This window comes from Dryas octopetala, chromosome 7 (genome assembly GCF_963921425.1).
Source record: "Dryas octopetala chromosome 7, drDryOcto1.1, whole genome shotgun sequence".
Taxonomy (NCBI): domain Eukaryota; kingdom Viridiplantae; phylum Streptophyta; class Magnoliopsida; order Rosales; family Rosaceae; genus Dryas; species Dryas octopetala.
Window position 1 is genome coordinate 2,489,909 of NC_141372.1, and position 26,887 is coordinate 2,516,795.

Sequence of the window (26,887 nt, forward strand, 5' to 3'; positions counted from 1 at the left end):
CATATGGTCTTGTGGAAAACTGGTTTTTTTTTTTTTTTGTTCTCCACAGGCTTTTTCAATCTGAAAGAAATTAGAGAGGTCTCATTAAAGCAAGAAGGTAATTAATGTTTGAGTATGTGTTTTTTCCTTTTAATTTTTCTCTTATATTCTTATAAATTTTTTTTTTTCAATTATTTTCTTGACGTTCAATCAAAAATTTCCTAATTGATTTCTTGATGTGATCGAAAATTTCTTAATTAATTTCTTGTCAATTGTGAATTATTTTGCAAAAGATTTTATTAAAGGCCCAATTTAAATTTCGCTCCTGACCTTCCAAAAGTCAGGACCGGCCCTGGTAGTGTGGTCCATGTCAGGTGTGTATAGAATTATTCTAGGTGTTATCTCAGAAAATGCTATACCAGGAAAGATAGGCGTGGAAGGATTTCATGCAATATGTATTGGCAGTACCTTTTAAAATTGAACTGGAAGCTTAGACTTTGACATGGCTGCGTTAGTTGCACTCTCAGAGTCAAGGACGTCATCATCCTCTTAGCAATCTGTGATGTGTTGCAGAGAAATTGCTTCTAGGAAAGGATGATGATGATGATGATGATGCAACAATAAAAAATAAAATAAAAAGAAGAGAGTGAATCAATCCAACCAACACTCAACACATTGCGAGATGAAATCAAATGGAAAAAGATAGTTATTTTGATATAGTCAGTCTTCGGGGCTTTTTTTTTTTTTTTTTATTCAATGTCAAAGTCTTCGGTTTCTTAAATATACTTCGCAGCAACTTTCTGGTGCATGTTATTGTTTTCTCTTGGGAAATTTCGAGTTATGCATTTATTTTGATATATATTTTAAGACAAACAGGCAAATTTTTTATGTTATGTAATTATCAACTCGCATTCCGTGTATGCATATTAAGGGAGCGGCTCTATTGCGGATGGAAAAATTTGCGGATGATTAAGGGTGTAAAATTTTAGCCGTTAGATCTAATGAATGGCTTAGATTTAAAAATAAAAAAATTACTTTTTTATTACTTTTTTTTCCCCCTCACCTGTGACTCCCCTCTCTTTCTCGCGACCTCACCCCCTTTCTCTTTCTTTTTTCTTCTTCTTCTTCTTGCGACCTCACCCTCTCTCTGATTTTTATTTTCTCCAGCGTCTCTTCTTCTCTCTCTCTCTCGGCGTCTGGGGTGGTGGATGGTCGAGACACCGCCGGAAAAAAGTCAACGCCGCTGGAAAAATTCTCGATTTTCCCTCGCCGTTGATCGGATGAACGCCAATGGACTCACCGTGGCCTGGGGAAGAAAACCCAATGGTCTGCCGCCTTAATTCCGCCGGAGAACGGCTGATCGACGCTGAGGCAATCGGTTCTTTTTTTGTTTGATTCGCCGGAAAACTTTGTTTTCTGGGTGTAGAAAGAGAAAGGGGGTTCACGGGTGAGGGGAAAGAAGAAAGAATAAGAAAACATAAAAAGATAGGGAGGGGGGGTCACAGGTGAAGGGGAAAAAAATAATTTTATTTTTTAATCTAAGCCATAGAAGAAGAAAATAAAAATCAGAGAGAGGGTGAGGTCGCGGGAAGAAGAAGAAGAAAAAAGAAAGAAAAAGGGGGTGAGGTCGCGAGAAGAAGAAGAAAGAAGAAAAAAAAGAAAGAGAAAGGGAGGGGAGTCACAGGTGAGGGGGAAAAAAGTAATAAAAAAGTAATTTTTTTATTTTTTAATCTAAGCCATTCATTAGATCTAATGGCTAAAATTTTACACCCTTATTCATCCGCAAAATTTTCCATCCGCAATAGAGCCGCTCCCTGCATATTAAATCCTTGGTCGGCTGTATGCATATTAATTCCATTGGTTTTTTTTTTTTTTCGCATTACTGTCACTGTAACAAGGGGTTTAGGGGTTTCTTAAATCAAAGTCAACAAAAGATTGTGTTACAACAGGCAAGGAAGAAGGTGGATGTTCTTTTTTATTATTCTCATTTTATAGTGTATTTTCATGATCAGAACCGTTCATTTTATTTAAATAATTATTTAAAAATCATCTCTGCAAAAAATTAACTAAATTAGAAATTGTTTAATTATGTAATCGTTATCAAAGTCAACAGGCAAGGAAGAAGGTGGATGTTCATTTTATTCGCATTACTGTCACTGTAACAAGGGGTTTAGGGTTTAGGGGTTTCTTAAATCAAAGTCAACAAAAGATTGTGTTACAACAGGCAAGGAAGAAGGTGGATGTTCTTTTTTATTATTCTCATTTTATAGTGTATTTTCATGATTAGAACCGTTCATTTTATTTAAACAATTATTTAAAGATCATCTCTGCAAAAAATTAACTAAATTAGAAATTGTTTAGTTATGTAATCGTTATCAAAGTCAACAGGCAAGGAAGAAGGTGGATGTTCATTTTATTCACATTACTATCACTGTAACAAGGGGTTTAGAGTTTAGGGTTTAGGGGTTTCTTAAATCAAAGTCAACAAAAGATTGTGTTACAACAGGCAAGGAAGAAGGTGGGTGTTCTTTTTTATTATTCTCATTTTATAGTGTATTTTCATGATCAGAACTGTTTATTTTATTTAAATAATTATTTGAAGATCATCTCTGCAAAAAATTAATTAAATTAGAAATTGTTTAGTTATGTAATCGTTATCAAATAAACAAATTGTTACCAAAATCGTATGTTTATTTAATCACGGTTATATAACTAAACGATTTTCGATTTGATTGATTTTTTACAGAGATGATCATTATAGTTAGATATAAAAAATAAATGATTCTGATCATAAATGTACATTGTGAAATGAGAAAAATAAAGAAGGTCGGTAAAAAACGTAAATTGAAAAAGGTGGATAGCATTCCTCAAGGAAGAATACCACAAACGAGGAACCGAAAGGTCATGACCAATGTCTGCAAGCAAATCAAATCAATCACAAATTTGCTTCGCGGAAATGTGACAAACTTGGTACTCCTTCAGTCTAAAAAGGAGGAAATAGATGCCACCAAACCAAGGAGTAAACGGATGTCATGCGTAATGGTAGTGCCAGAAATTTATAATTGAAACACGATCTACAATGTCATTGGTCTGCTGACTTTTTCTGATATAGTTCATTGGTTTACTTCTTTTTCGAAATGTTATTGTTTAATTACTGTCACCTGTAACTTTCTTCTTGGTCTTATATAATTCTCAACTCACACTCCTTAGTTTTCAGTACTCTTCATAATTCTTACGTTCTGGTCATCCATGAATAAATTTCATCACAAATTACTCGCTCATATATCAAAATGTCTCTTATAAGCAGGTTGGCAACTTTTAGTCTCGTCATTTTCATCAATTCTTTCCTTATTGCCTTTTGCCATCCACTTTCCTTCAGTTTCAGTTACTTTGATCCAGGTGCAAACAGCATACTCTACGAAGGTGATGCGGCACCTTCTGCACTGGGAACTATTGAACTCAACACAAACGATTTCTTCCGAGTTGGTCGAGCCACGTATGCAGAACCTTTGCACTTATGGGACTCTGCCAACGGGTCCCTGGCAGACTTCACTACCAATTTCTCTTTCACTGTCCACACTCTTAACAGAACCTACTTTGCAGATGGACTCGCCTTCTTTCTTGCACCAGTTGGCTTTCCGATTCCACCCAACTCTGGCGGTAGTCATCTTGGACTGTTCAACACCACCACTCGTTCCGCAGCCACTTCCCAAAACCAAATTGTAATGGTTGAATTTGACACTTTCCCAAACCTTGAATGGGATCCACCAGGACCTCACGTTGGGATCAATTACAACACCATCTCCTCAGTTGTGACTGCCAGTTGGGATCCTAGCGGCAACAGTGGGAAGGTGTGTCATGTATTGATAACTTACAATGCTACCACCACCAACCTCAGTGTGTTTTGGACATATGAGAAGGAAAACCCAGCTGACAATTATGTGGGCAATATTTCTTCTCTTTCTTACATTATTGACCTAAGAAAGGTTCTTCCCCAGAGGGTTACAATTGGGTTTTCAGCTGCTACTGGACTAGAGCGTGAGCGCCATGTTATAAACTCATGGGAATTCAATGCAAATTTGGATTCTGATGACATGAGTAATAATCGCAAGGAAAAAAGGAAGAAGACATTCTTGGTTAAGGTCGTTGTTGCTTCTTTCTCTATTTTGATGCTTGGTGTGGCCATTTGTTGGTTGGTGGTGAGGAAGTGGATAAACAGTAATAACTCCAATGATCATTTGCCTTCTATGAACAGAGATCTCGAGATACTAGCCTTGCCAAAACGATTTTCTTACAAAGAATTAGTTGCAGCCACCAATGGCTTTGGAAATGATAGAAAGCTTGGCCAAGGAGGGTCTGGACAAGTTTATAGAGGAATCATACAAGATCTGGGTTGCATGGTTGCTGTGAAGAGAATCTTTGCAGATTCAGATTCTGAGCTGCACTATGAGAAAATCTTCATCAATGAAGTCAAAATAATAAGCCGGTTAATACAGAGGAACCTGGTGCAATTCATCGGATGGTGTCATGAGCAAGGCGAATGCTTACTTGTTTATGCATACATGCCTAACGGCAGCCTTGACATGCATCTATTTGGCAGCAGAACAACCCTGAAATGGGAATTCAGGTACAAGATAGCTTTAGGCTTGGCCTCAGCCCTCCATTATCTACATGAAGATGCAGAGCAGTGTGTCCTTCATAGGGATATCAAATCAGCTAACATATTGTTGGACAATGATTTCAGCACTAAGCTTGGTGATTTTGGGATTGCAAAGCTCTTGGATCCCCGATTCAGGACTCATACAACAGGGGTAGTAGGGACTTTCGGATACATGGCCCCAGAATATGCAACTGGAGGGAGAGCTAGTAAAGAATCAGACATGTTTAGTTTTGGAGTTGTGGCCTTGGAAATTGCATGTGGAAGGAGGACTTACCAGGATGGAGAATATCATGTGCCACTTTTTAGGTGGGTTCGGCAACTGTACCTTGCAGGAAATCTTCTCTCTGTTGCTGATGAGAGATTGGAAATGAATTTTGATATACATGAAATGGAATGCTTGTTAATTGTGGGATTATGGTGCACTCACCCCAACAGCAAGGAAAGGCCAAAAGCAGGACAAGTGATGAAGGTTCTTCAGCTTGAAGCACCATTGCCGGAACTTCCACACAACATGCATGATCATCCACTCCCTCAAGCAGCTGAACAACAAGCTGATTCCTCTCACGCTCACGCATCTTTAACTTCTAGCTTCACCACTACGGGTCGTTAAAGTAGTATGGAGCCATGTCCAAGCTATATCCTTCTGTCCAAGTTTTGCCTTAATTACATCATGCTATATATATGGTTGTATGATTTAATTTTGATATAAAGTCTGAATTAGTATCTTTGTATTTGCAGCTATTTAATTTGTTAGTGCAGCATCAGCTATGTATGGAAGAACAGAACTCCATTGTTTTTCCATAACATCAGCTATGTTTGATTAGAGTGCATTGTTTCAACATATTACATGTGTGGTGGTGTTGGTTGAACTCAATGGTGTGATTGCCATATATTTCTAATTTATTGATGGCTTATCATCATTGTCCTCCGTAGGCATAGCCATAATAAGGCTAGAAGAGTATTTTCGATATTGATATCAATGCAACACAATACAGATTGCTAAGAGGATAATGATAATAATGGCCGGCCTGACCTTCGAGATAGCTTAGAGTGCACGTAGTGCGACCATGTCAAAGTCGACCATCCCAAATTCTAGAGAGCTAGAACTGCCAATACATATAGCGTTTAATCCTTGACCGGCTCTCTTTTTTTGATCTCTTTCATATTCGGTTACTTTCCCCCAGGGTTATTGTGTGGCACATGCATGGAATTTTTAAATCAACTTTGCAGTAACTTTTAGTACCAAAATAATTTTGCAGTGTAATTGCATAGGATGAGGATGATGATGATTGCTAAATCCTTGGTCTGCTGACTTTTTCTGATGTATTTCATTGGTTTATTTCTATTTCATCACTGCTATTGTTCACTGCGGTCCCTGTAACTTTCTTCTTGTATTAGAATCTCAATAAAAATTCTTGGTCTTATATAATTCCAACTTGCATTAATTCCTTAGTTGTCATTCTTTATATATAATTCATACTTCTTAGGAGTATCCCAGTCAATCACTCTTTACCTAACAGGCTCTGTCTTCATATATAATAATTGCTTACGTTCTGGTTCTATCATAGTGCACTCGCAATGTCTCTAAGCAGCTGGTTGGCAACTTTTCGTCTTGAGTGCTTAAAAAATTGCTGTGTAATTAGTCTCTTCATTTTCATCAATTCTTTCCTTATTGCCTTTTCCCATCCACTTTCCTTCAGTATAAATCGGTTTGAGCCAGGTACAAACAACATACTCTACCAAGGTGATGCCGCGCCTAATTCTTCAACCGGAGGGATTGAACTCAACTTAATCAAAACTAACCGAGTTGGCTGGGCTACGTATGCAGAACCTCTGCATTTATGGGAGTACTACTACCCTATGAACGGGTCAGTACTGGCAGACTTCACTACTAATTTCTCTTTCACTCTCTACACTCCTAACACCACCCGCTTTGCTGATGGATTCGCCTTTTTTCTCGCTCCTGTTGGCCATCTCATTCCACCTAACTCTGCCGGTCGAGACCTTGGATTGTTCAACTCCACCACTCAATTTGCAGCCCAAAACCAAATTGTAATGGTTGAGTTTGACACTTACTCAAACGATCAATGGGATCCACCAGGGTCGCACGTTGGGATCAATAACAACAACATCTCCTCAGTTGTGACTTCCAGTTGGGATGCTGGCAACAACATTGGGAAGGCATGCCATGTACGAATAACTTACAATGCTGCTACCAACAACCTCAGTGTGTTTTGGACATACGAGCAAAAACCAAAACCCAAACAATTTTTTGTGAACACTAGTACTTCTCTTTCTTACCAAATTGACCTGCGAGAGGTTCTCCCCGAATGGGTTACATTCGGTTTTTCAGCTGCTACCAGAGGACGTACGGAGCGCCATGTTATAAATTCATGGGAGTTCCACTCAAATTTGGATTCTTATAGCACATACAAGGAAAAAAGGAAGAAGGCTTGCTTGATTGATGTCACCGTCGCTTCTTTCTTCATTTTGATGCTTAGTGTGGCCATATGTTGGTTGCTGGAAAGGATGCGGATAATTAACATGATTCTAATTTTTCTTGAACATGCAAATAATGACTCCGATGATGATCATGTGCCCTCTACAAATATGGATCTTGAGATACTAGCCTTTCCGAGACGATTTTCATACCAAGAATTAGTTGCAGCCACCAATGGCTTTGCAGAAAATAGAAGGCTTGGCCAAGGACGGTCAGGACAAGTTTATAAGGGAATCATACAAGATCTAGGTGGCGCAGTTGCTGTCAAAAGAATCTTTGCAGAATCAGAGCGATATGAGAAAATCTTCGTTAATGAAGTCAAAATCATAAGCCGGATTATACATAGAAATCTGGTGCAATTCATTGGATGGTGTTATGAGCAAGGCGAAGGCTTACTTGTTTACGCATACATGCCTAACAGCAGCCTTGACACTCATCTATATGGCAATAGAACAACCCTGCAATGGGACTTTAGGTATAAGATAGCCTTTGGCTTGGCCTCAGCCCTTCAATATCTTCATGAAGATGCAGAGCAGTGTGTCCTTCATAGGGATATCAAATCAGCTAATGTATTATTGGACGACGATTTCAGGACTAAGCTTGGTGACTTTGGGATTGCGAAGGTCGTGGATCCCCCCGGTCCAGGGCCTGGACTCATCACACAACTGGGGTGGCAGGAACTTTCGGCTACATCGCCCCAGAGTATGCTTTTCAAGGGAGGGCTAGTAAAGAATCTGACATGTTTAGTTTTGGAGTTGTGGCTTTGGAACTTGCATGTGGAAGGAGGACTTACCAGGACGGTGAATATCATGTGCCACTTTTTGGGTGGGTTTGGCAACTGCACCTTGAAGGTAATCTTCTCTCTGTAGCTGATGAAAGATTGGAAATGAATTTTGATAGAAAAGAAATGGAATGCTTGTTAATTGTGGGGTTATGGTGCACTAACCCCAACAACAAGGAAAGGCCAAAAGCAGGACAAGTAATGAAGGTTCTTCAGCTTGAATCTCCATTACCAGAACTTCCACATGACATGCATGATCAAACACAGCCTCAGCCAGCTAAACAGCATGTTGATTCCTCTCACGCATCATTAACTTCTAGCTTCACCACTACGGGCCGTTAAAGTAGTATCTTTGTTTTTGGGTGCTAGTATTTGTTTGGTGTTGTTCGACATCATTTTGCATAAGCATATGGGACTATTTAATTTGTTAGTGAAATAACAAACAGCATCAGCTATGTATGTAAGAACATAAGTTCAATGAACTCCGAACCTAATTAAGCAACTTTGGATTTTGGTCTTATAATTATGTTTATGAAATCTAAAATGATTCTCTGAATGATTAGCCTTTCTTGCATCAACTCTGTTCATGAGCATTTCCAATTCAATGTTCTCTGCTTCTTACTGAAAACAAAATCTGACTTTTGACATAAGGGGTAGGCCTAATTGTCTAATAACTAATGCGACCAATGTCATAGGTTTGCAGTTTCTTAAGGGGTATACTGTGTATGCATATGGCTTACATTAAATCCTTGATCGTTCTCCATCTTCATAAGAACCAATAAGTGTATAAGCAAAAATCAAGGGCCAATCCAAACTGCAAGTCTCTAATTGAAGTAGACCTCAAAAGTTCTCAAACCGCCAATCATGATCTAAAGGTAAACAAAGAGAACCACTCGTATCAACAGATGTTGCAGCCAAAGAAAAGTTTTCAACTTTGCGCGGCATCACCTTTTCCCTTGCTCCTGTTGGCTACCCAAGTGAACATCAAACCCAACAACTGACAAAAGAAAATTAGAAGCAAAATCAAACAATAGGGAAGAAAGATGGGGAAGCCGTTACATACTGTGAAGAGAAGTTAGGCCATATCATTTCCTTCTCCATCTGCTGACCAATCTCTACCAATCTCTTGGATATCATTTCCTTGTTTTCTTTTTAGTTTTAATGTCATTACATTAATTGAGTAATGGAGTGGTTCTCTTTTTGCCTAATAGGTCAAGGGTCCCATAAATCAATTGGGTTGTTAGGAATATTGTTTTAAATGCAGAAATTAAGCATTAACATGCAAATGGCTTATATTTAAAACATGGCATTTGAGTAGCTTGATGATATGGTATGAGGTTCCACTCATATTTTTCTCAAGAAAAACTTTATTGGGGAGTTAAAGTTATATGGTGTTAAATCATATCACTATCGACTTTAACATGGAGACACTTAGGGCACCTTTTTTATTTTTTAGAAATAACCATAATCGAATCCAACATGAAGACTTACGTTGGTTGAGTCTTCACCAAACAAAGTACAGAGCCTTGCTCACCATTCCATAGATTAAATTTTCCACCAAAATAATTCTAGAAAAAATTCTAAAGTATTAGAAAAAATGAAAAATTAGAGTTTAATCTTTCTAACATTTTTTATTTGAAAAAAAACCTTATGACTTTTTTTTTTCTAAATAAAACCCTTGTTTTTTTTTTTTTAAATAAAGTCCTTTGACCATTGTCTTGTCAAAGAAATATGTCATTATTTTTTTATTTTTTGAGGGTATAGGATACGGGTTCACCTCATACCTTCCTAGGGTATAGAATGAGATTTTTGGAGGTTGCATGTTAGGTTTTAACTCTGAGATTTTGGGCATAACCCAAAATCTCAAAGTTAAAACCTAATATAAAACAGACAAACCAATGCTTGAGGAAGAAATAAAAATACACTATTGAACTCTCGAAAATGGCCGTCGAGCGCTTGGCGCCTGCTATGTGTGAAAAAAATATAGAAACTAATGGACCAATATAATGTAACATGAAATGATTACAATATTATTGAACTTTAGTTAAAATTTTAAAAGTCACAAGAGCTTTAGTCAGTAAATTGTAAAATTAAAAGACAAGTCTCTCTAAAGAAAATCTCAAAATAAATTTATAAAAAATCCGGGTCCATAAATACACGGTATACACCCCCATAATTTTTTATTTTCCATTTTGGTCGTCCTCAGGTGTATGTCTGTTACTGTAACATGGAATCTCTCAAGTCCCACTCGGAGCAACTTGAACTTACTTTATAGTAGATGTTTGCTCTTTCTATTATTTTCCATTATGTTATGTTTGTGGAGCACTCACGTTCATTGAGCCTTCCCCTAATAAAGTCCTTGCCCACCATTCCCTAGACTATTGGTTATCTGATGCAAGTTACGATGATGACTCTAAGAAGGCTGCAGGCAACGGCCTTTTGTGTCTTCATTTGGATCAATGTTTTGGCTGGCTTTGCTCATCCACTTTCATTCAATATAACTCAGTTCGACGCTGGTGCAAACAACATACTCTATGAAGGTGATGCCACGCCTACAAATGGAGTGATTGAACTCAACGCAATCAATTACCCATACCAAGTTGGGTGGGCTAGGTATGCAGAGCCTGTGCACCTTTGGGACTCTACCTCGGGATCATTGGCAGACTTAACTACCCATTTTACTTTCATTGTCGACACCAGGGAAATGAAGATCTTCAGTGATGGGTTTACCTTTTTCTTTGCTCCTGTTGGCTATGCAATTCCACCTAACTCTGCAGCTGGTTATCTTGGATTATTCAACGCCAGCACTTACCAAAGAGTGCCCCAAAATAAAATCGTTGCAGTTGAGTTTGACACTTTCTCAAACATGGAGTGGGATCCACAAGGGTCGCATGTTGGGATCAATATCAATGGAATCTCTTCCATTGTTCATAGTACGAGTTGGAATGTTAGCAGCAACAGTGGGAAGGTCGCAAATGTATGGATAACTTACAATGCTACCACCAACAACCTCAGTGTGTTTTGGACATACGACCAAAACCCTGTTTTTGTGAACAATTCTTCTCTTTCTTACCACATTGACTTGCGAAAGTTTCTTCCTGAACGGGTTACAATTGGTTTTTCAGCATCTACCGGAGTATACCCTGAGCGGCATATTATAAAATCATGGGAATTCAATTCAAATTTGGAATATTCTGATGAGATCGGTAGCAAGAACAAGGAAAAAGGGAAGAAGACAGTCTTGATAGGGGTGGTCGCAGTTTGTGTCTTCATTTTGATGCTTGGCGTGGCCATATGTCGGTGGGTGGTGGTAAGGAACCGGATAAGCAGTCACTCCAATACTGCTGTGCCCTCTATAAATACACATCTTCAGATTTTAGCCTTGCCAAAACGATTTTCTTACCAAGAATTAGTTGCAGCTACCAATGGATTTGCAAACAATAGAAGGCTAGGCCAAGGGTCTGGATAAGTTTATAGAGGAATCATACAAGATCTAGGTTGCATGGTTGCTGTGAAGAGAATCTTTGCAGATTCAGATTCTGAGCAGCACTATGAGAAAATCTTCATCAATGAAGTCAAAATAATAAGCCGGTTAATACATCGGAACCTGGTACAATTCATTGGATGGTGTCATGAGCAAGGTGAATGCTTACTTGTTTATGCATACATGCCTAATGGCAGCCTTGACAATCATCTATTTGGCTGCAGAACCACCCTTCAATGGGAATTCAGGTACAAGATAGCTTTAGGCTTGGCCTCAGCCCTCCATTATCTACATGAAGATGCAGAGCAGTGTGTCCTTCATAGGGATATCAAATCAGCTAACATATTGTTGGACAATGATTTCAGCACTAAGCTTGGTGATTTTGGGATTGCAAAGCTCGTGGATCCCCGATTCAGGACTCATACAACAGGGGTGGTAGGGACTTTCGGATACATGGCCCCAGAATATGCAACTGGAGGGAGAGCTAGTAAAGAATCAGACATGTTTAGTTTTGGAGTTGTGGCCTTGGAAATTGCATGTGGAAGGAGGACTTACCAGGATGGAGAATATCATGTGCCACTTTTTAGGTGGGTTTGGCAACTGTACCTCGCAGGAAATCTTCTCTGTGTAGCTGATGAGAGATTGGAAATGAATTTTGATAAAAATGAAATGGAATGCTTATTAATTGTGGGGTTGTGGTGCACAAACCCCAACAGCAAGGAAAGGCCAAAAGCGGGACAAGTGATGAAGGTTCTTCAGCTTGAAGCACCATTGCCAAAACTTCCAGATGACATGCATGATTATCCACTGCCTCAACCTCAACAACAAGCTCAAGCTGGTTTCTCTCAAGTCTCCCTAACTTCTAGCTTGGACACAGTGGGTCTCTAAAGTAGTACAGCCACCAAGCTTCATCATTGCTTAAGAGCTGGAGATAATTTTACGCTCTTTGACGTTGCTGTTATTGTATATTTTTTATGTTTTTCTTGTATGTATCAGATCAGTACCTGACCTTCCAAATGATATGCATCATCGTTAAATTCCACACGCCCCTGCTACCAAAACAGAAAGATTGATTTGTGCAATCCATTCATTACCATGAAGCAAAATCTCTGGTATCACCAAGCTGCATGGTTGTATAATTTTGGATCGATAAAGTCTTAATTTGTTAGTGAAATAACAATCTGCAGCAGCTATGTATGCAAGAACTTCACTGAACTTGAAACCTAAAGAATTTAGCACCTATATGGCGAGATGAGAAGTATTTCTTTTAATTCAATCAAACATTTCTTTAACGTGTCTCATTATATCTTATTGGACTACCAAGAAGTGTTTCCTCAATAATAATAAAATGTGAGAAAATAGTACATTCAGCATGACCCAGACCACCTTGTTTTAGATCCAACTCTTTCCAGTATCAAGCTAAAGCAACTTTGGCTTGGTCTTCTAAGTATGCTTCTGAAATCTAAAATGATTTTGATGTGAATGGTTTATTGTTGGATTATCTACCATCAACTCTGTTTACAAGAGAGACCAATTCAATGTTCTCTGTTTCTGCAGTTTCTGCAGTTTCAATATCCTCTTTTGTATTCAAGATTTCGGTTGGAAGAATGGAAGAGTTGGGATCAACTCTAGGTACCAAAAATAGCACACACAGAGGACTTAATCTCAACAAGTTCCTAATCAGAATGGCAAGCCAGAGATTACCAAATTGTGTCCGTGTTACCTTCAATACATGCAGTAGGACGCCTCCTCCCCATGATGCTGAGAGAATTCCAACATTATCAATTGACATGAGCAGAGCAAAAAACGTTCCTTCAATTCCTGAGGGACAAAGCTTTGAGCTAAGCACAAGAAGAGGCATCCATTTGAGCCTTCCAATCATTTGAGACACACTTTCATCAATCACAACAAAGAAATAATCAGGTATGCCGAATTTCAAATTCAATCGCAACACCAGCATCAAGTCTAGCATTCCTGATAAACCATACAGCAACTGAGTCCAGAAAAGCAAGTCCCGAAAAGGATGATCCTTTAGAGCGTATTGATACAGTACCGCGCCCAAAAGGGAACCAACTGAACCTATAGAGTATATATAACCAACACTCTCCTGCATAAAGATGTGAATGATGATTAACTCCACATTGCACAGAGTGATCTAAAATAAAACTCATGTAAAAGTTTTCATCTTGGTACTGAAATGATATTGGTCCCATAATAGTATATAGCCAGAATATGGAATCTTGAGACATTCCAATATCTAATTTAGAAGTATGTAAGAAAGGAAAAGGAAAACGAAAAAGCTTTTCCCACCACTTCCTGACGCCAATTATTTTTTGGCTACTTATTCTTTAAAAATATTCGATTACTTTCCACTCTTACAAATAATTGTCAAATACCTGAGAAAAAGATGGACCGTCCTTTGAGTCTGTATACCAGTAGAACATTCCGTCAAGGATGTTCAAGCTTAATGCAAGGGATAAGTACATATATAAGCATGGTCTCCATACATCAGGGCATTTCAATGTTGTCCACATAGCCTTGCCAGCATCAATGAACTTCTGGCTGACCTGTGCCCAGCATGGAATATTAGACCATGAGCATGAAAAGAACCAAGAATCAACAGTAGTAAAGGACTACCTGTGTGTAAGCAAAATTGGGTGAACGAGGTTCATAAAGCAGAGTTCCAACCAAGAATACAAGTCCAGCTGGGATTGCCAACAAGCCGTATACCCCCTACCAGAGAAGAGGTAAAAAAAATCTTCTAACAAATAAATTAATTATATTTGTAAACTGAAATATGAGAAGGAGAAGTTTTAAAGCTTTGAACAACTGCAATGGAAAGAAGCTAACCTTAGGGCCTATAAGATGAACAAAGATACCACTAATAGAGAATCCCACTAATGCCCCAATAGAGGAACTCAAGGCACACAGGCTTTGCATATCAGCTGCAAGTGAAGGATGATTAATACTGTTCTGTGCTACACAGGCATCTATGGTGACATCTGCTACAGCTACTCCAGCACTTCCAGCTGCTAATGACAAGATGGCAAATGCCAGATGCAGCTTTTCATGGAATGATATCAGGAGCATGGAGATCACGCCGATAGAACCTGATATTAACAAGACATGAACTAATGAGCTAGCTACTAATAAGAAAACCATGTCAGCGAGAAATTTCTACATATGTCATTCCATGAAACAATCAGTCCTTTGTGTCCGGGGTTTCTAGAAACAAAGGACTGATTGGAGCACCAACAAAGGGCATAATGTGGCATCAGTCCAAGCTCAGCAACATTTTGAACATATCAAATTATCAATGAAACTAGAAAACTGGAGCTAATGGTTGTGGCATTTAAGGCAGTATGCAAACATACCAAATTCCATATTTACATTCAAAATTAAAGTACCAAAAAAAGCTGACTTTTGAGTTAACAGAAAACTAACACTATATCATTTACCAGCAAAAATGAAATAAGGCCGTCTTCGATACCCTAAAATTGGGAGAACATCCGTGAGGAGACCCCAGACAGGCTTGACAATCCAAGGAATATAAATAATTCCTTGGTAAAATTGCGCTTCAGAAGGTTGCACCTTTTGGACATCCTTCATGTAATATTTTGTGCCCACACGAGAAAGAGCTCCACCAAGTCCTTGACTTATTCCATAAACAACAACCACCCCCCATACAAAACTCCAATGCATTTCCATACAGAGCATTTTGAACCAATAGATTGGTGTACAGAGACCATCGGAACACCCTTTTTTGGGCTCATTTTCTTCCACAAAATCACCAGAACATTTAAGATCCTCCTCCTCCACCATCACTCACTTTCTGGTACAGATTTACCGAAAACAACAACACCACAGTTTACAGATTAGTGTTTTCTGATGTGGGAATCTCTTTCCTCAACTATGCTTGAAAAAGTAAAACCCAGTTCAAAGATTCAGTTTTTTCCGAACTGGGTTTCTTCAAACTGACGGTTGCTCCTGAGGAAGGCGTTCTGATCTTGGTTTTGGTTTCTGCTTAGCAAACCTCCAACAAATAAAACAGTAAGGAAAAAACAAAAAAGAAAACAATGCATTGACGCTGTAATCTATTCTTTTCTGCAAGTTGATGGATCTCAGGGAAATAAAAACCAACTACTTTAAGTTCAAGATGGCCTGGTAGCAAGCTCCAAGGTAGCAGGACTGAAGGGTCTCTCATACCGCGAGTTTGACTTTGACCAACAAAATAGTTTGAATCTTTATTATAAAAAACTGATTTTTTTTTTTTTTTTGGTCAAGTAAAAAACTGATCTTTGGTTTTAACTTTTTACAGACTTGCCGTTGGGTAGTGTCTCACCCTCATCACGTAAGAAACTATCTTCCTCAAAAGAGAATTAGGGTCCTTCTGAATATGGCAATTCAATTTACTCTATATCAGTGACGTTATCAGATATTCTCACAATAGAAATACATAAGGTGCGTGAAGAAAAATGTAACGCAAGCGGAGAAGTTGGGGTCGTCAACATTCTGTCAAGTACTTAAAGAGAACAAAAAAATATATATAATTCATCCAAACCTTTTCTTCTTTCAATGTATCTCATTATATCTTGTTGGACTACCATGAAATATTTCTCTCAGTAAAAAAGAAACAAAGTGAGAAATAGTGAGGATATGGATGCAGTAATAGTACATTCCAGTATCAACTTAAAGCAACTTTGGCTTGGTCTTCTAAGTATGTTTTTGAAACTTAAAATTATTTTGAAGTGAATGATTTACTGTTTCACTATCTACCATCAACTCTGTTTACAAGAGAGACCAATTCAATGTTCTCTGTTTCTGCAGTTTCAATATCCTCTTTTGTATTCAAGATTTCGGTTGTAAGAATGGAAGAGTTGGGATCAACTCTAGGTACCAAAAATAGCACACAAAGAGGACTAAATCTCAACACGTTCCTAATCAGAATGGCAAGCCAGAGATTATCAAATTGTGTCCGTGTAACCTTCAATACATGCAGTAGGATGCCGCCTCCCCATGTTGCCGAGAGAAGTCCAAGGTTATCAATTGACATGAGCAAAGCAAAAAAGGTTCCTTCAATTCCTGGGGGACAAAGCTTTGCGCTAAGCACAAGAAGAGGCATCCATTTGAGCCTTCCAGTCATTTGAGATACACTTTCATCAATCACAACAAAGAAATAATCTGGCATGCCAAATTTCAAATTCAATCGCAATACCAGCACCAAATCAAGCATTCCTGATAAGCCATAAAGCAACTGAGTCCAGAAGAGCAAGTCCCGGAAAGGATGATCCTTCAGAGCATATTGATAGAGTACTGCCCCCAAAAGGGAACCAATTGAGCCTATAGAGAATATATATCCAACACTCTCCTGCATAAAGATGTGAATGCTGATTAACTTTACTTACATTGCAAAGAGTGATCTGAATCAAAACTCATGTAAAAGGAAGTTTTCTTTGTTGACCGCTGATTCTTTAAGAATATATTGATTACTTGTGTCCTAAAATTCACTCTCATAAGTAATTGTCAAATACCTGAGAGAAAGATGGACCACCCTTGGAGTCTGTGTACCAGTAGAACATTCCATCAAGGATGTTCAAGCTTAATGCAAGGGATAAGTACATGTATAGGCACGGTCTCCATACATCAGGGCTTTTCAATGTTGTCCACATAGACTTGCCAGCATCAATGAACTTCTGACTGACCTGTGCCCAGCATGGAATATTAGACACTAAGCATGAAAAAAGAAGGGAAAAAAAAGGGATCAACAAGAGTAAAGGACTACTTGTGTGTAAGCAAAATTGGTTGAAGGAGGTTCCTTGAGCAGAGTTCCAACTAAAAATACAAGTCCAGCTGGGATTGCCAACAAGCCATATACCCCCTACCAGGAATAGGAAAAAGAACATTTCTGATAAATATAACAATTATATTTGTAAACTAAAATATGAAAAACGAAAAAAAGTTTGAAAGCTTTGAACAGCTAAAACTGAAGAAACCTAACCTTAGGGCCTATAAGATGAACAAAGATACCACTAATAGAGAATCCCACTAGTTTCCCAATGGAGGCACTCAAGGCACACAGGCTTTGCATATCGGCTGCAAGTGAAGGGTGATTAATACTGTTCTGTGCCACACAGGCATCTATGGTGACATCTGCTACAGCTACTCCAGCACTTCCAGCTGTTAATGACAAGATGGCAAATGCCAGATGCAGCTTTTCATGGAAAGATAGCAGGAGCATGGAGATCACGCCAATAGAACCTAACATGAACAAGACATAAACTAGCTAATTAGTAAACCATGTCATCAAGAAATATCTAAATGTCATCCCATGAAACAATTTCTGCTGATCTAAAACGCCAGATTTGGAACAACAGCTAAAGTTTGTGCAGAGTGTGGGCATATCAATGAGATCACATAAACCCAAATTGCATAATTAAACTTTGAATAGTATCCTAAATTGTAGATATAACATTGAGCACAAAAACTAACAAAAAGTAATGACTCTTTTGAGAAATACTGTCTCATTTACCAGCTACAATGAAATAAGGCCGTCTTCGATACCCGAAAATTGGGAGAACATCGGTGAGGAGGCCCCAGAGAGGCTTGACAAGCCAAGGAATATAAGTAATTCCTTGATAAATTTGTGCTTCTGAAGGCTGCACCTTTTGAACATCCTTCATGTAATATTCTGTGCCCACACGATAAAGAGCTCCACCCAATCCTTGACTTATTCCATAAACAACAACCACCCCCCATACAAAACTCCAATGCATTTCCTTGCAGAGCATTTTGAACCAATGGATTGGCGTACAGAGAGCATCAGAACACCCTTTTCTGGGCTCATTTTCTTCCACAATATCACCAGAAGGTTTAAGATCCTCCTCCTCCTCCTCCTCCACCATCACTCACTTTCCGGTTCAGATTTACCGAAAACACCAACAACCCAATTTACAGATCAGTGTTTCCTGAACTATGCTTGAAAAGGAAATAACCCAGTTCAAAGATTCGGTGTTTCTCCAATTGGGTTTCTTCAAATTGTCGGATGCTCATGAGGAAAGCTTGAAATTTCTGATCTTGGTTTTGGTTTCTGCTTAAACCTCCAACACATAAAACAATAAGAAGAAAAACAAAAAATGAGGGGAAGATGGCAGCTTTCTCAAATTAATTATAGCAATGACGCTGCAACTTATCCTTTCTGAAAAGTAATGGATCTCAGGAATAGAAAAACCAACTACTTGAAGTTCAAGATGGATCAAAAGCCTGGTACCAAGCTCCAAGGTAGCAGAACAGCTGTCTCTCCTACCGCGAGGTTGACTTTGACCAACCAAGCGGTTTACACCCTCTATCTTTCTTATCAAAATCTGATCTTGGTTTTCAGTTTTTACAGTGTTACCGTCGGGTAGTGTCTCGCTCTCATCATGTAAGAGACATGTTCCTGACTCTTCAGCGAAACACTGAACTCACCGTGATGGTAAGAACTACAGTTTATTTTGAAGGGAAGTATTTCGTGCACATGGATTCACCTACTTATGATGGGCTTGCACGTGGCTGAATTCCATTGGACCCATCTTCTATGCAAGTGGGGACATGTAGTCATCGAGGATCTAGCTCCCACTTGTGATGAGGTGAAGTCAAAGACTTCTCCGTCTGTGACTCTGTCTGTCTGGAAAACTTGTGTTATTAAAAGGGATTTTGCTAACATGCGAATGTTTTGTATGGTGTGAAAGTTTTTGTCACATTTTTAGCCGATTGATTTGTCCGCTTGAATTTTTAGTCGTCGATCTGCATGCCATGCAAACAAATGGATTGTAACTTTTCTTTTTCTGAAAAACAAAACAAACAGAAACCTATGGGTAAACTCACAAGAGGCCACATGCCTATCCAATCACGAGTGGCCACGTACTCAGTGAGAGCAGCAATTGATGTTTTTATATGATTCGTGAAGCACTGAAGCTTACGGAGAAAAGTTGGCACTTTTTTTTTTGTTACAAAAAGCTGGCACTTTTCATTAAACTAATATGATGACGTTTATTGGATTTTTTTTTATTTTTTTGTAATCGAGGATGTTTTGAATTAGTTTTCGCGCATCAGACTAATCCATTTGATCGGTCAAAGACAGGCAATTTAAGCCGGTCTAGGAAATTCACAAGAAATTTTACCTCCCTTGTTGCCTAGCTCCAAGGGTCAAACTGAAAACTCGAACTCGAGTGCTTGGGTTTACAGCTATACCTTCAAGTTAACACAGAATAATTTGTATAGAAAAAAGATAAATTTATTAAGGGTGCCACTTATTCAAACCCAATTTTTTTTTATAGTCCTAACAATTTAATGAAATGTTAATTTTTAATTTTATTTTAATGTAAATTGACTATTAAGGATAAATATTTAATTTAAAAATTTAATCATTCACTTGTCCCTCTTAGTGAATCATCACAAGACAATTTGGTTCGCCTCACGCATCCTCCTATCCAGTTTACATTGCTGTTGATTGTTAAACTAGCTGGAGGATCTAAGACTGTAAGCGGATTCTCTATGTTGGCCACCCATACAACTTTTTGAGGAGAGAATTTCTTATACCAGATACACACATATTATTTGCCACAAGAATTATTAGGAATGCAGCAGCCTAATTTGAACACTTGGCCACGGGAGATAAAAGTTAGTCCATTTAACAATGATTGGGTATGAGTTATGTTATAAATTGAAGAACAATAATGTGATTGAAACAAGTTGAACAATACAATAGGATTGTGGAAGAAAGTAAAACTGTAACATTCTCCTTACAACAACCCATGATCAGCCTCGCAAAAATATATTAATGATCGGTAGAAGTAATAAATTAAGTTTGATTGGGGCTAAGATTGGATTCATAAAAGATTTAACTGAGTGTTGTATTGATTTAGTGGTGGTGCAATTGAACTTCACGTTTTAGTGGTGGTGGTGAAAATGGAGTGGGGTGTTTATGTTGGGTATAGAAAATATAATATATAGATTGGATGTGGTATTGGGTTTTAGTAATGATAATTGAGGAAAATTTATTGGGTATATTAATAAATTTTTGTAATTTCTAAATTTTAGTTGGGTGTAGAAAGTATGTTGAGGTTACTATAAAAAAAAATTACATCCGAGAATAGCGGCACCCATTTATTAAATAATTCACATTCTTTTAATCTTTTTGTGTTTTGGTTGGTAAAGGCATCTCAAATTCTTATGTCATCTAAAAGGTACTTGAAATTTGAGGTTATAAAACTACAATTCGGAATTGGCCATTTCATATTTCTCTTTGATAACAAAACTATAATAACCTATCCTAATCTATCTTGAAAACCTAAAACAGTGGTGGGACAAACGATTAACGAGGTAAGGCATGTGTTTTTAATGGGTCGGGGTAGGTTAACTATAAAACCTAATCCATCTCAAAATGTTTTTTTTTTTCCCTTAAAAAAATATATAATTTTGTTTCTCATACTATTGTCCTATCCCTTTTTTTTTTTTTTTGTTAAGTTGGATTCTAAACCTGTTTTTAGCGTTAATTCATGATTGGTATATATGTTTTTTAACTACAGAAAAAGAAAAGAGAAGATGGATCCAACTTGGTTGGATCAAGTAGTTTGCCTCTTCTCTACATCTTTAGAGCGCAAGGAGAATTTTTTCTTAAAGAGGAAATCTTAATGCTAGTTTGATTGGACAATAATAATGAGTTTGAACTTTGTAGTGTTTTTCTTTAGGTTGACTAACCATTACATGCCAAAAAAGGGGCATGAGGAATGAAAAATGGCATCTTTAATGTCTTCATCTTGCTTTTCGCTTCATTCTTCTATTTTATTTAAATGTTGTCCCTTTTTTCCCTCTTGCTTTATTATTGGCCTTTTTATACGCACATAGCATCAACATTGACATTTAGAAAGTGGAAGAGAAAACGTGAGTGAAATCCCAAATAAACAATAGTTCTAAATATCTATTCTGTACATGACTGGCCTGCAGCCAAAAGAATTTTGAACAAGAATCTTGTAAAGAGCACAAAAATCTCGACATGAAGAAGTTGAGTTCCACCAGTTGCCCAATCTCTCAAAAACCATTCACGAAATACCCATTAACAAATAATTAACAGATATACTGGAATTTGTATCCATGTATCTCTGCTTCAAACTATGATCTTCATAATAAGTCTGCAATTTGATGATACCTTTCAGGGAAAGTTCAAAATATTGAACTGTGATTTCCTCTAGTCCAAAGGGATATGATTATTTGAAGTTCCTTCAGCAATGGCAGTCTTCTTTTTCACTATCTCACTGGGTTCATAGAATCATGGCCTGTCTTGAATGCATATCGAAAGCCCTTTTCTTCTTTGGCCTTTAATCTCTGGAAACATTCTCTTTAGCAGCAACCATTAATCGTTTGAAGTGCCTCCCTCCGTGTAGAAACTGGCAAGCAACTCAAATCCTCGTTTGCTTTATAGTAAAGCGTCTTGTGCACATAGAACATCATATAACACTGTGAAGCTCTTACAATCTCCTCATCCACCTCATTAATCCAAGCATTGTCACACTTGAACCATTGGTTTTTTATGCGTAAATAAGTCAAATAATGGCCGGATTCTAGTGTCCCAGAATGAGTAACTACTGCAAAAATCTCAAACTCTGTAGAAATATCAGATTCATCACCCTCAAAAGCAAAGATCCTGTTTCCAAATCTGTTTCTGACAATTGAAGAGGACAGATATGGAGTCATGTCTAGGGAGAAAGGAAAATGCAGATAGCTGTCAATTTTCCTCATCATTTTTCTGACCAGGTTGTGCTCAAATCGTTTTATATGCAAACACAACACCAGTGGGAGCTTTCTGATAGACAGTTGCTTAGATGAGTCTCGCAGTTCTTGACAATTCTGACAGTACAGTTTCTGGTCTGATCCCAACTTCTCTGGTTTTGTAAACAAGTCTAAACAACCTAAAAGAGTAGATGTACTGCTGTTGTCATTTGGTTTGGCAGGCTTATTAGCTACATCTGACAAAGAACAATGGCTTTTGTCCAAGTCAAGTGATACGTCCAAACAAGGGTCATAAGTTGTTGAAGTGAATCCACAAGTCATACAAGTGACGTCTGATCTCAACAGTCCTGAGAATGCCCTATGAGCAATACACTGGCAATCTCCACTATCTGTGAAACAGAGGATAGCTTCTTCATAAGTAAAAAAGAACTATCAGACGATCTAAAAAACATTAATTCCACATTACTTTTACAATGCACTATGAGGCTCTCTACACACAAACTCATCCAATCATTTTGAGATTTTAAGTCTTCTTTATGATATACTGATATAGTAACAGATGCTTCCATAATTCAACATTCCTTTTGGACCAGTGTCAAAACGCTTCCAGGTATGTCTCTCCCTTATAAACATTAGTGCAAGGCCATGCAAATGGTGTCTCAAGCATATTAGAAAGTGTAACACCAGATCTCAATGTAAAATTACCTCGAGTTTGGTTCCTTGCTTTGCTTTCTTTCTCATGGATGCCATCTAACACTGAAATGAAGAATTCATGAGCATCCTGCTGCTCGTAACTTGCAAGATTTTCTGAGTGCTGCCACCAACTTGAAGTAATAGATAATTTTAATCAGTTCAAAAGTAAGTCTACTCCATACATCAATTAAGAAAATTTATACTTGCAAGAACTAACAAGAGATTTAATCACATAACGAATAAAAATTTGATCCCAAATCACAAAAAAGGTGCCATCACTTCCGGCAATTACATGTGACTTCTTAGATGAATGTGAAGAATCCCACTAACTCCAACCGAAAAAAAATAACCCAAAATGACACGTTTCAGTACACACAGATAAAGACGGATGATTCTGTTGGGTATTTTTCTTGATGCATCCGGCGTACACATACACATTATGCATTTTGCATGAACAAAACTTGTGGGCTATTAAAATTCATCTCTACTTGCTAAAGGAGCAATAGGACATTTCCTATAGTTATCAAAGGAACTTCTTTTTGGTCAGATACATTGCAGATACATAAACTTGCAAAGCATATCCTGAAACAGAAGTCTATCCAATATTAATCAACCTTCAAATCACAAAATCAAGCATTTTTAACTTGGCAATATATGATGTAACCAAAGAGCACACACGCAGAGCAATGTCAGACCTGTAAAGAAATTGAGCCGGGCTATAAGGAGTTCGATCACCCGAATACACAGCTGAGAAAATACCATCAAGTTCACAAGGCAGACACAGCCGGTTTGCCGACCTTTTCCGGCATGTTTTGCGGTTATGCCGATTACCCAAGAAGTAATTTCTCAATGGAGGTGCATGAAGTAGCGCTTGCAACACAGAATTCATGAAACAAGTATTGCCCAAATTATTCAATCCCCTCAATCCCAATGGATAACATGATTTAGCCCTATGATCTCTCATCAAGACCAACTTTTCGGACTTTTTGAAATCCACCAATTCTACCCCTGACCCATTTAGCCTCTTCCTCTCACATAGTCTCTCTCCTATACTGTCTGCACCATTTGTGCTACAGGGCAAGTCCAACATGTGTTTAGACATCACAGTCTTATCAAAATCAGGATCGTAGACCTGATCAGAGCAATCACAGCAATAAAGCTCAGCCCTTTCAATGTCCACAGCTAAGTCATGGCCAATCTCAGACTGGCTATGCAAAAGGGTGTGGCTTGAGCATGAGATTGAAGAGCAAATCAAACAACAATAGAGTCTACCTTGATACCCATTACAGGAACTGCATCTGGGTATCTTTGTGCCAGGATTCTGAACACTTGTCCTTCCATTTGGGGTGGTCTTGAGGCACTTTTGGAGGGATTTATACCCACTTAAGCCATGTTTGAGCTTGTAATCTGAAAGGTGCTTGCAGGGTTTTGGGTTTGTGTATGAAGGCTTTCTTGTGGACATCTTTGATAGAGATTGAGAGAGGAAGCTCTGATTTGTTACAAATCAAAAAGAAAAAAAGAAAAAGAAAAATGGCAATATTGATAGATAAATAATAATACAAATATTGACAAAGCAAGATCCAAGTTTTTAGTGAGAAGATGGAATAAGAAAAATGGGTTTGGATTTATTTTGGTGGGTGGTTATGGTCTTGATAAGAGAGAGGTAAAGGCAGGACCTTTGTTGCTCTGTTTAGGGATGACTTGACGAAGAAGAAGGATGAAGAAGTTGCTTTTAACGAGCATAAATGATTAGTATTATACCGACTCATGGAGTCTATACTCTAGTGTCTACATTTCATTTGGAAAATAAGAAAAGGCAAAAGAAGCTTCTTTTTGTAAAAAGAGTGATGATAATAATAGTAAAAATGATAATGGTTTTCGTATCACGTGGAGCAAAGCACCTACTTATCCACTTCCTATTTTGTAAAAGAGATCTAGACCGTTGAAATTTCGATTAGGCAGTGATCCAGTCCGTCGAACTTGCTCTAGGAGACAATTATGATTTATGGGCCCAACCATCCATGTATGTAGTAGGGTTTCAGGCCTTTGGGCTAATCCTTTTTTTGTTTTTGAACTTTTTGGTAAATAAGCTAATTTAATTTTAGTTAAACTTTTATAATTTAATGCATGTAAATAATACATTAAATTGTATCTGCACGGCTGCACCGCTCAACAACACCGTTTATGGTATTTTACATAAAGTTTGTTTTTTGGTTTTTAGTATTTTATATAAACTAGTGTACATGCTTTGGTAATACCGTAATACTAAAATCCCATGTGAGGAAAAATTACATATTCCACCTCTTTTCACGACCATCTTTTTTTCTTTATATATATATAGGAAGGATGGGACAGACTCAAATCAATTTTTGGAAACTATATTAATTAGTTATCATGTTTCAGTTCAAGAACCATAAAGAAGAGATAAAATAAAAAGTAAGGGGATTTAAGATTCACGGAATTTACGAAGGGGGCAATAATCTTTAATATTTTATAAATGTCTCTTCGAGCTTTACAAAAAAAAAAAAAAAAAAAGCGTATTCGAGCTTTACAAAAGAAGGGTTTTTTTTGGCCAGGTACAAAAGAAGGATTAATCAGTCATCTTTGTGCCCTCTAGCTATTCTGATTGTCCTGTATTGGGTCCTAATATTTGTCCTTATGGCCAATCAAATGATCCGAGTCCACCATCTCAACTCTCCCTTCTCTCTCATAATGGGCTTATTTGATTGGCCATAAAGAGCAATACATTGTCCTTGTTATATACATCAACCTTTGGTGTGTGTTATGTGTGTGTGAGAGAGAGAGAGAGAGAGAGAGAGAGAGAGAGAGAGAGAGAGAGAGAGAGAGAGAGAGAGAGAGTGAATATGGGCAAAATGCCAAAATGTATTGGTTGTCATGTTAAATGGACAACCAAAGATGTCGTGTATTGTTATAGGGAAAGCTGAGAAAAATGTACTGTTTTATAGATCAACCTTTGGTGTGTGCATGTGTGAGAAAGAGAGAGATAGGGAGAGCGAGAGAGAGTGCAATATGGGCATTTGAGTACTTGCCTCAAATGTAGAGTGACAACAATCATAAGCATAAGCGGTATAGTTAACGCGTGCAACTAAGATGAGGGTGAGATATGTCATACACTCATACTCATACACATTACCTTTGTTTGCCCACATTACCACTATGCACAGATGATCCGCACGATGCACTTGAGTAAGTGCAGGCAGATGTGGAATAAGATATTTGTCCTGATAACATAGGCTGGACTACCAAACTAGGCTTAATTTATCTCCACAGACAACTAAAAGAGTCTGTAGAAGTAGACTCTTAAAGGGGTGTATTCAATTAAGATTTTAATGGACTTTTGTAGAGTTTTTAAAAGTCATTGACTTTGGTAGAGTTGATGAATTTTTAATGACTTTCATAAACTCCACATAGACCTTGACAGAATTCTATTTAGAGTTTCCCTGACTTTTCTTATAGATTTTGAAGGATTTTTATAGACTTCTAATAACTTTGATATAATTTTTTATTATTTATTTTAGGATTTCTCCAATATGTTTTTTATTTTTTTGTCCTCCGTGAGTGAGTGGAATGGGGATGAGCTTCAAGACCGAGATGCATGTGTTATAAATTGTCATAATATTGCAAACAATATAAAAAGTTGGGGCTAGAATTGTAGGGACCAAAATTATTTTATTTCATAATTTATTATAAGTGTTCTGAATTTTATGTTTTTATGTTGTTAGACTGTCAAATATTGTGTTTTAACGAGTTTTTAGAATTTGTCTAATTGAATTGACAGGTTGAGAACATTATATGATGTGATGGTAACATTATTTCTCAAATTATGAATATATAATCTTGTGATTTTGTTGAGTACTTAAAGACTGTGAAGTGGTTGGTTTGAATATCTTGCTGTTACATTGCATTGTGGCAACGCTGTTGGTTCTAACCCAGGATGATGAGTCAATTAAATATAAGAGAAACATAAAATTAATATAAGAGGATATAGTAATTAGAAAAAAA

General features: G+C 37.7%; 5 protein-coding genes and 2 pseudogenes across 5 annotated transcripts; 4 read left to right on the plus strand and 3 right to left on the minus strand.

Annotated features, from left to right (window-relative positions):
- Nucleotides 1-104: 104 nt before the first annotated feature.
- Nucleotides 105-5,285, plus strand: LOC147278397 (L-type lectin-domain containing receptor kinase IX.1-like). Its single transcript, XM_086252267.1, has 3 exons — nt 105-118; nt 3,287-4,900; nt 5,081-5,285. Exons 1-3 carry the CDS (start codon nt 105-107, stop codon nt 5,247-5,249), a joined length of 1,797 nt encoding a protein of 598 aa, XP_086108393.1. The 3' UTR covers nt 5,250-5,285.
- Nucleotides 5,286-6,217: 932 nt separating this feature from the next.
- LOC147278398 (L-type lectin-domain containing receptor kinase IX.1 pseudogene) lies at nt 6,218-8,383 on the plus strand (annotated as a pseudogene).
- A 1,895-nt stretch (nt 8,384-10,278) lies between these two features.
- On the plus strand, nt 10,279-12,500 carry LOC147278399 (anti-H(O) lectin 1-like). Its single transcript, XM_086249930.1, has one exon. The coding sequence runs from the start codon at nt 10,313-10,315 to the stop codon at nt 11,387-11,389; it is 1,077 nt and encodes a 358-aa protein (XP_086106056.1). The 5' UTR covers nt 10,279-10,312; the 3' UTR covers nt 11,390-12,500.
- LOC147278400 (L-type lectin-domain containing receptor kinase IX.1 pseudogene) lies at nt 11,387-12,590 on the plus strand (annotated as a pseudogene).
- A 141-nt stretch (nt 12,591-12,731) lies between these two features.
- LOC147278401 (putative folate-biopterin transporter 2) lies at nt 12,732-15,924 on the minus strand. The gene is made up of 5 exons (XM_086249929.1): nt 14,863-15,924; nt 14,255-14,514; nt 14,042-14,137; nt 13,801-13,971; nt 12,732-13,511 (listed from the first exon to the last, which is right to left on the minus strand). The coding sequence occupies exons 1-5, from the start codon at nt 15,224-15,226 to the stop codon at nt 12,903-12,905; spliced, it is 1,500 nt and encodes a 499-aa protein (XP_086106055.1). The 5' UTR covers nt 15,227-15,924; the 3' UTR covers nt 12,732-12,902.
- A 137-nt stretch (nt 15,925-16,061) lies between these two features.
- Nucleotides 16,062-18,787, minus strand: LOC147278402 (putative folate-biopterin transporter 2). The gene is made up of 5 exons (XM_086249928.1): nt 17,934-18,787; nt 17,403-17,662; nt 17,187-17,282; nt 16,936-17,106; nt 16,062-16,772 (listed from the first exon to the last, which is right to left on the minus strand). The coding sequence occupies exons 1-5, from the start codon at nt 18,304-18,306 to the stop codon at nt 16,173-16,175; spliced, it is 1,500 nt and encodes a 499-aa protein (XP_086106054.1). The 5' UTR covers nt 18,307-18,787; the 3' UTR covers nt 16,062-16,172.
- Nucleotides 18,788-21,326: 2,539 nt separating this feature from the next.
- UBP22 (ubiquitin-specific protease 22) lies at nt 21,327-24,600 on the minus strand. The gene is made up of 3 exons (XM_086250870.1): nt 23,560-24,600; nt 22,877-22,995; nt 21,327-22,560 (listed from the first exon to the last, which is right to left on the minus strand). Exons 1-3 carry the CDS (start codon nt 24,324-24,326, stop codon nt 21,782-21,784), a joined length of 1,665 nt encoding a protein of 554 aa, XP_086106996.1. The 5' UTR covers nt 24,327-24,600; the 3' UTR covers nt 21,327-21,781.
- Nucleotides 24,601-26,887: the final 2,287 nt, after the last annotated feature.

Excerpts from the sequence above, each read along its gene's own strand:
- LOC147278397 (XM_086252267.1), top strand. Across the intron at positions 4,901-5,080 it reads GCCTTGGAAATTGCATGTGG|AAGGCCAAAAGCAGGACAAG; the intron begins AAGGAGGACTTA and ends CAACAGCAAGGA.
- LOC147278401 (XM_086249929.1), bottom strand. The coding sequence starts at position 15,226 with ATGGTGGAGGAGGAGGATCTTAAATGTTCTGGTGATTTTGTGGAAGAA. Across the intron at positions 14,138-14,254 it reads TTCATCTTATAGGCCCTAAG|GGGGTATACGGCTTGTTGGC; the intron begins GTTAGCTTCTTT and ends CTTCTCTGGTAG. Across the intron at positions 13,512-13,800 it reads ACGGTCCATCTTTTTCTCAG|GAGAGTGTTGGTTATATATA; the intron begins GTATTTGACAAT and ends ATCTTTATGCAG.
- LOC147278399 (XM_086249930.1), top strand. The coding sequence starts at position 10,313 with ATGCAAGTTACGATGATGACTCTAAGAAGGCTGCAGGCAACGGCCTTT.
- LOC147278402 (XM_086249928.1), bottom strand. The coding sequence starts at position 18,306 with ATGGTGGAGGAGGAGGAGGAGGAGGATCTTAAACCTTCTGGTGATATT. Across the intron at positions 17,663-17,933 it reads GCCTTATTTCATTGTAGCTG|GTTCTATTGGCGTGATCTCC; the intron begins GTAAATGAGACA and ends TGTTCATGTTAG. Across the intron at positions 17,283-17,402 it reads TTCATCTTATAGGCCCTAAG|GGGGTATATGGCTTGTTGGC; the intron begins GTTAGGTTTCTT and ends TATTCCTGGTAG.
- UBP22 (XM_086250870.1), bottom strand. The coding sequence starts at position 24,326 with ATGTCCACAAGAAAGCCTTCATACACAAACCCAAAACCCTGCAAGCAC. Across the intron at positions 22,996-23,559 it reads CCGGCTCAATTTCTTTACAG|TTGGTGGCAGCACTCAGAAA; the intron begins GTCTGACATTGC and ends TATTACTTCAAG. Across the intron at positions 22,561-22,876 it reads AGCAAGGAACCAAACTCGAG|ATAGTGGAGATTGCCAGTGT; the intron begins GTAATTTTACAT and ends TCTGTTTCACAG.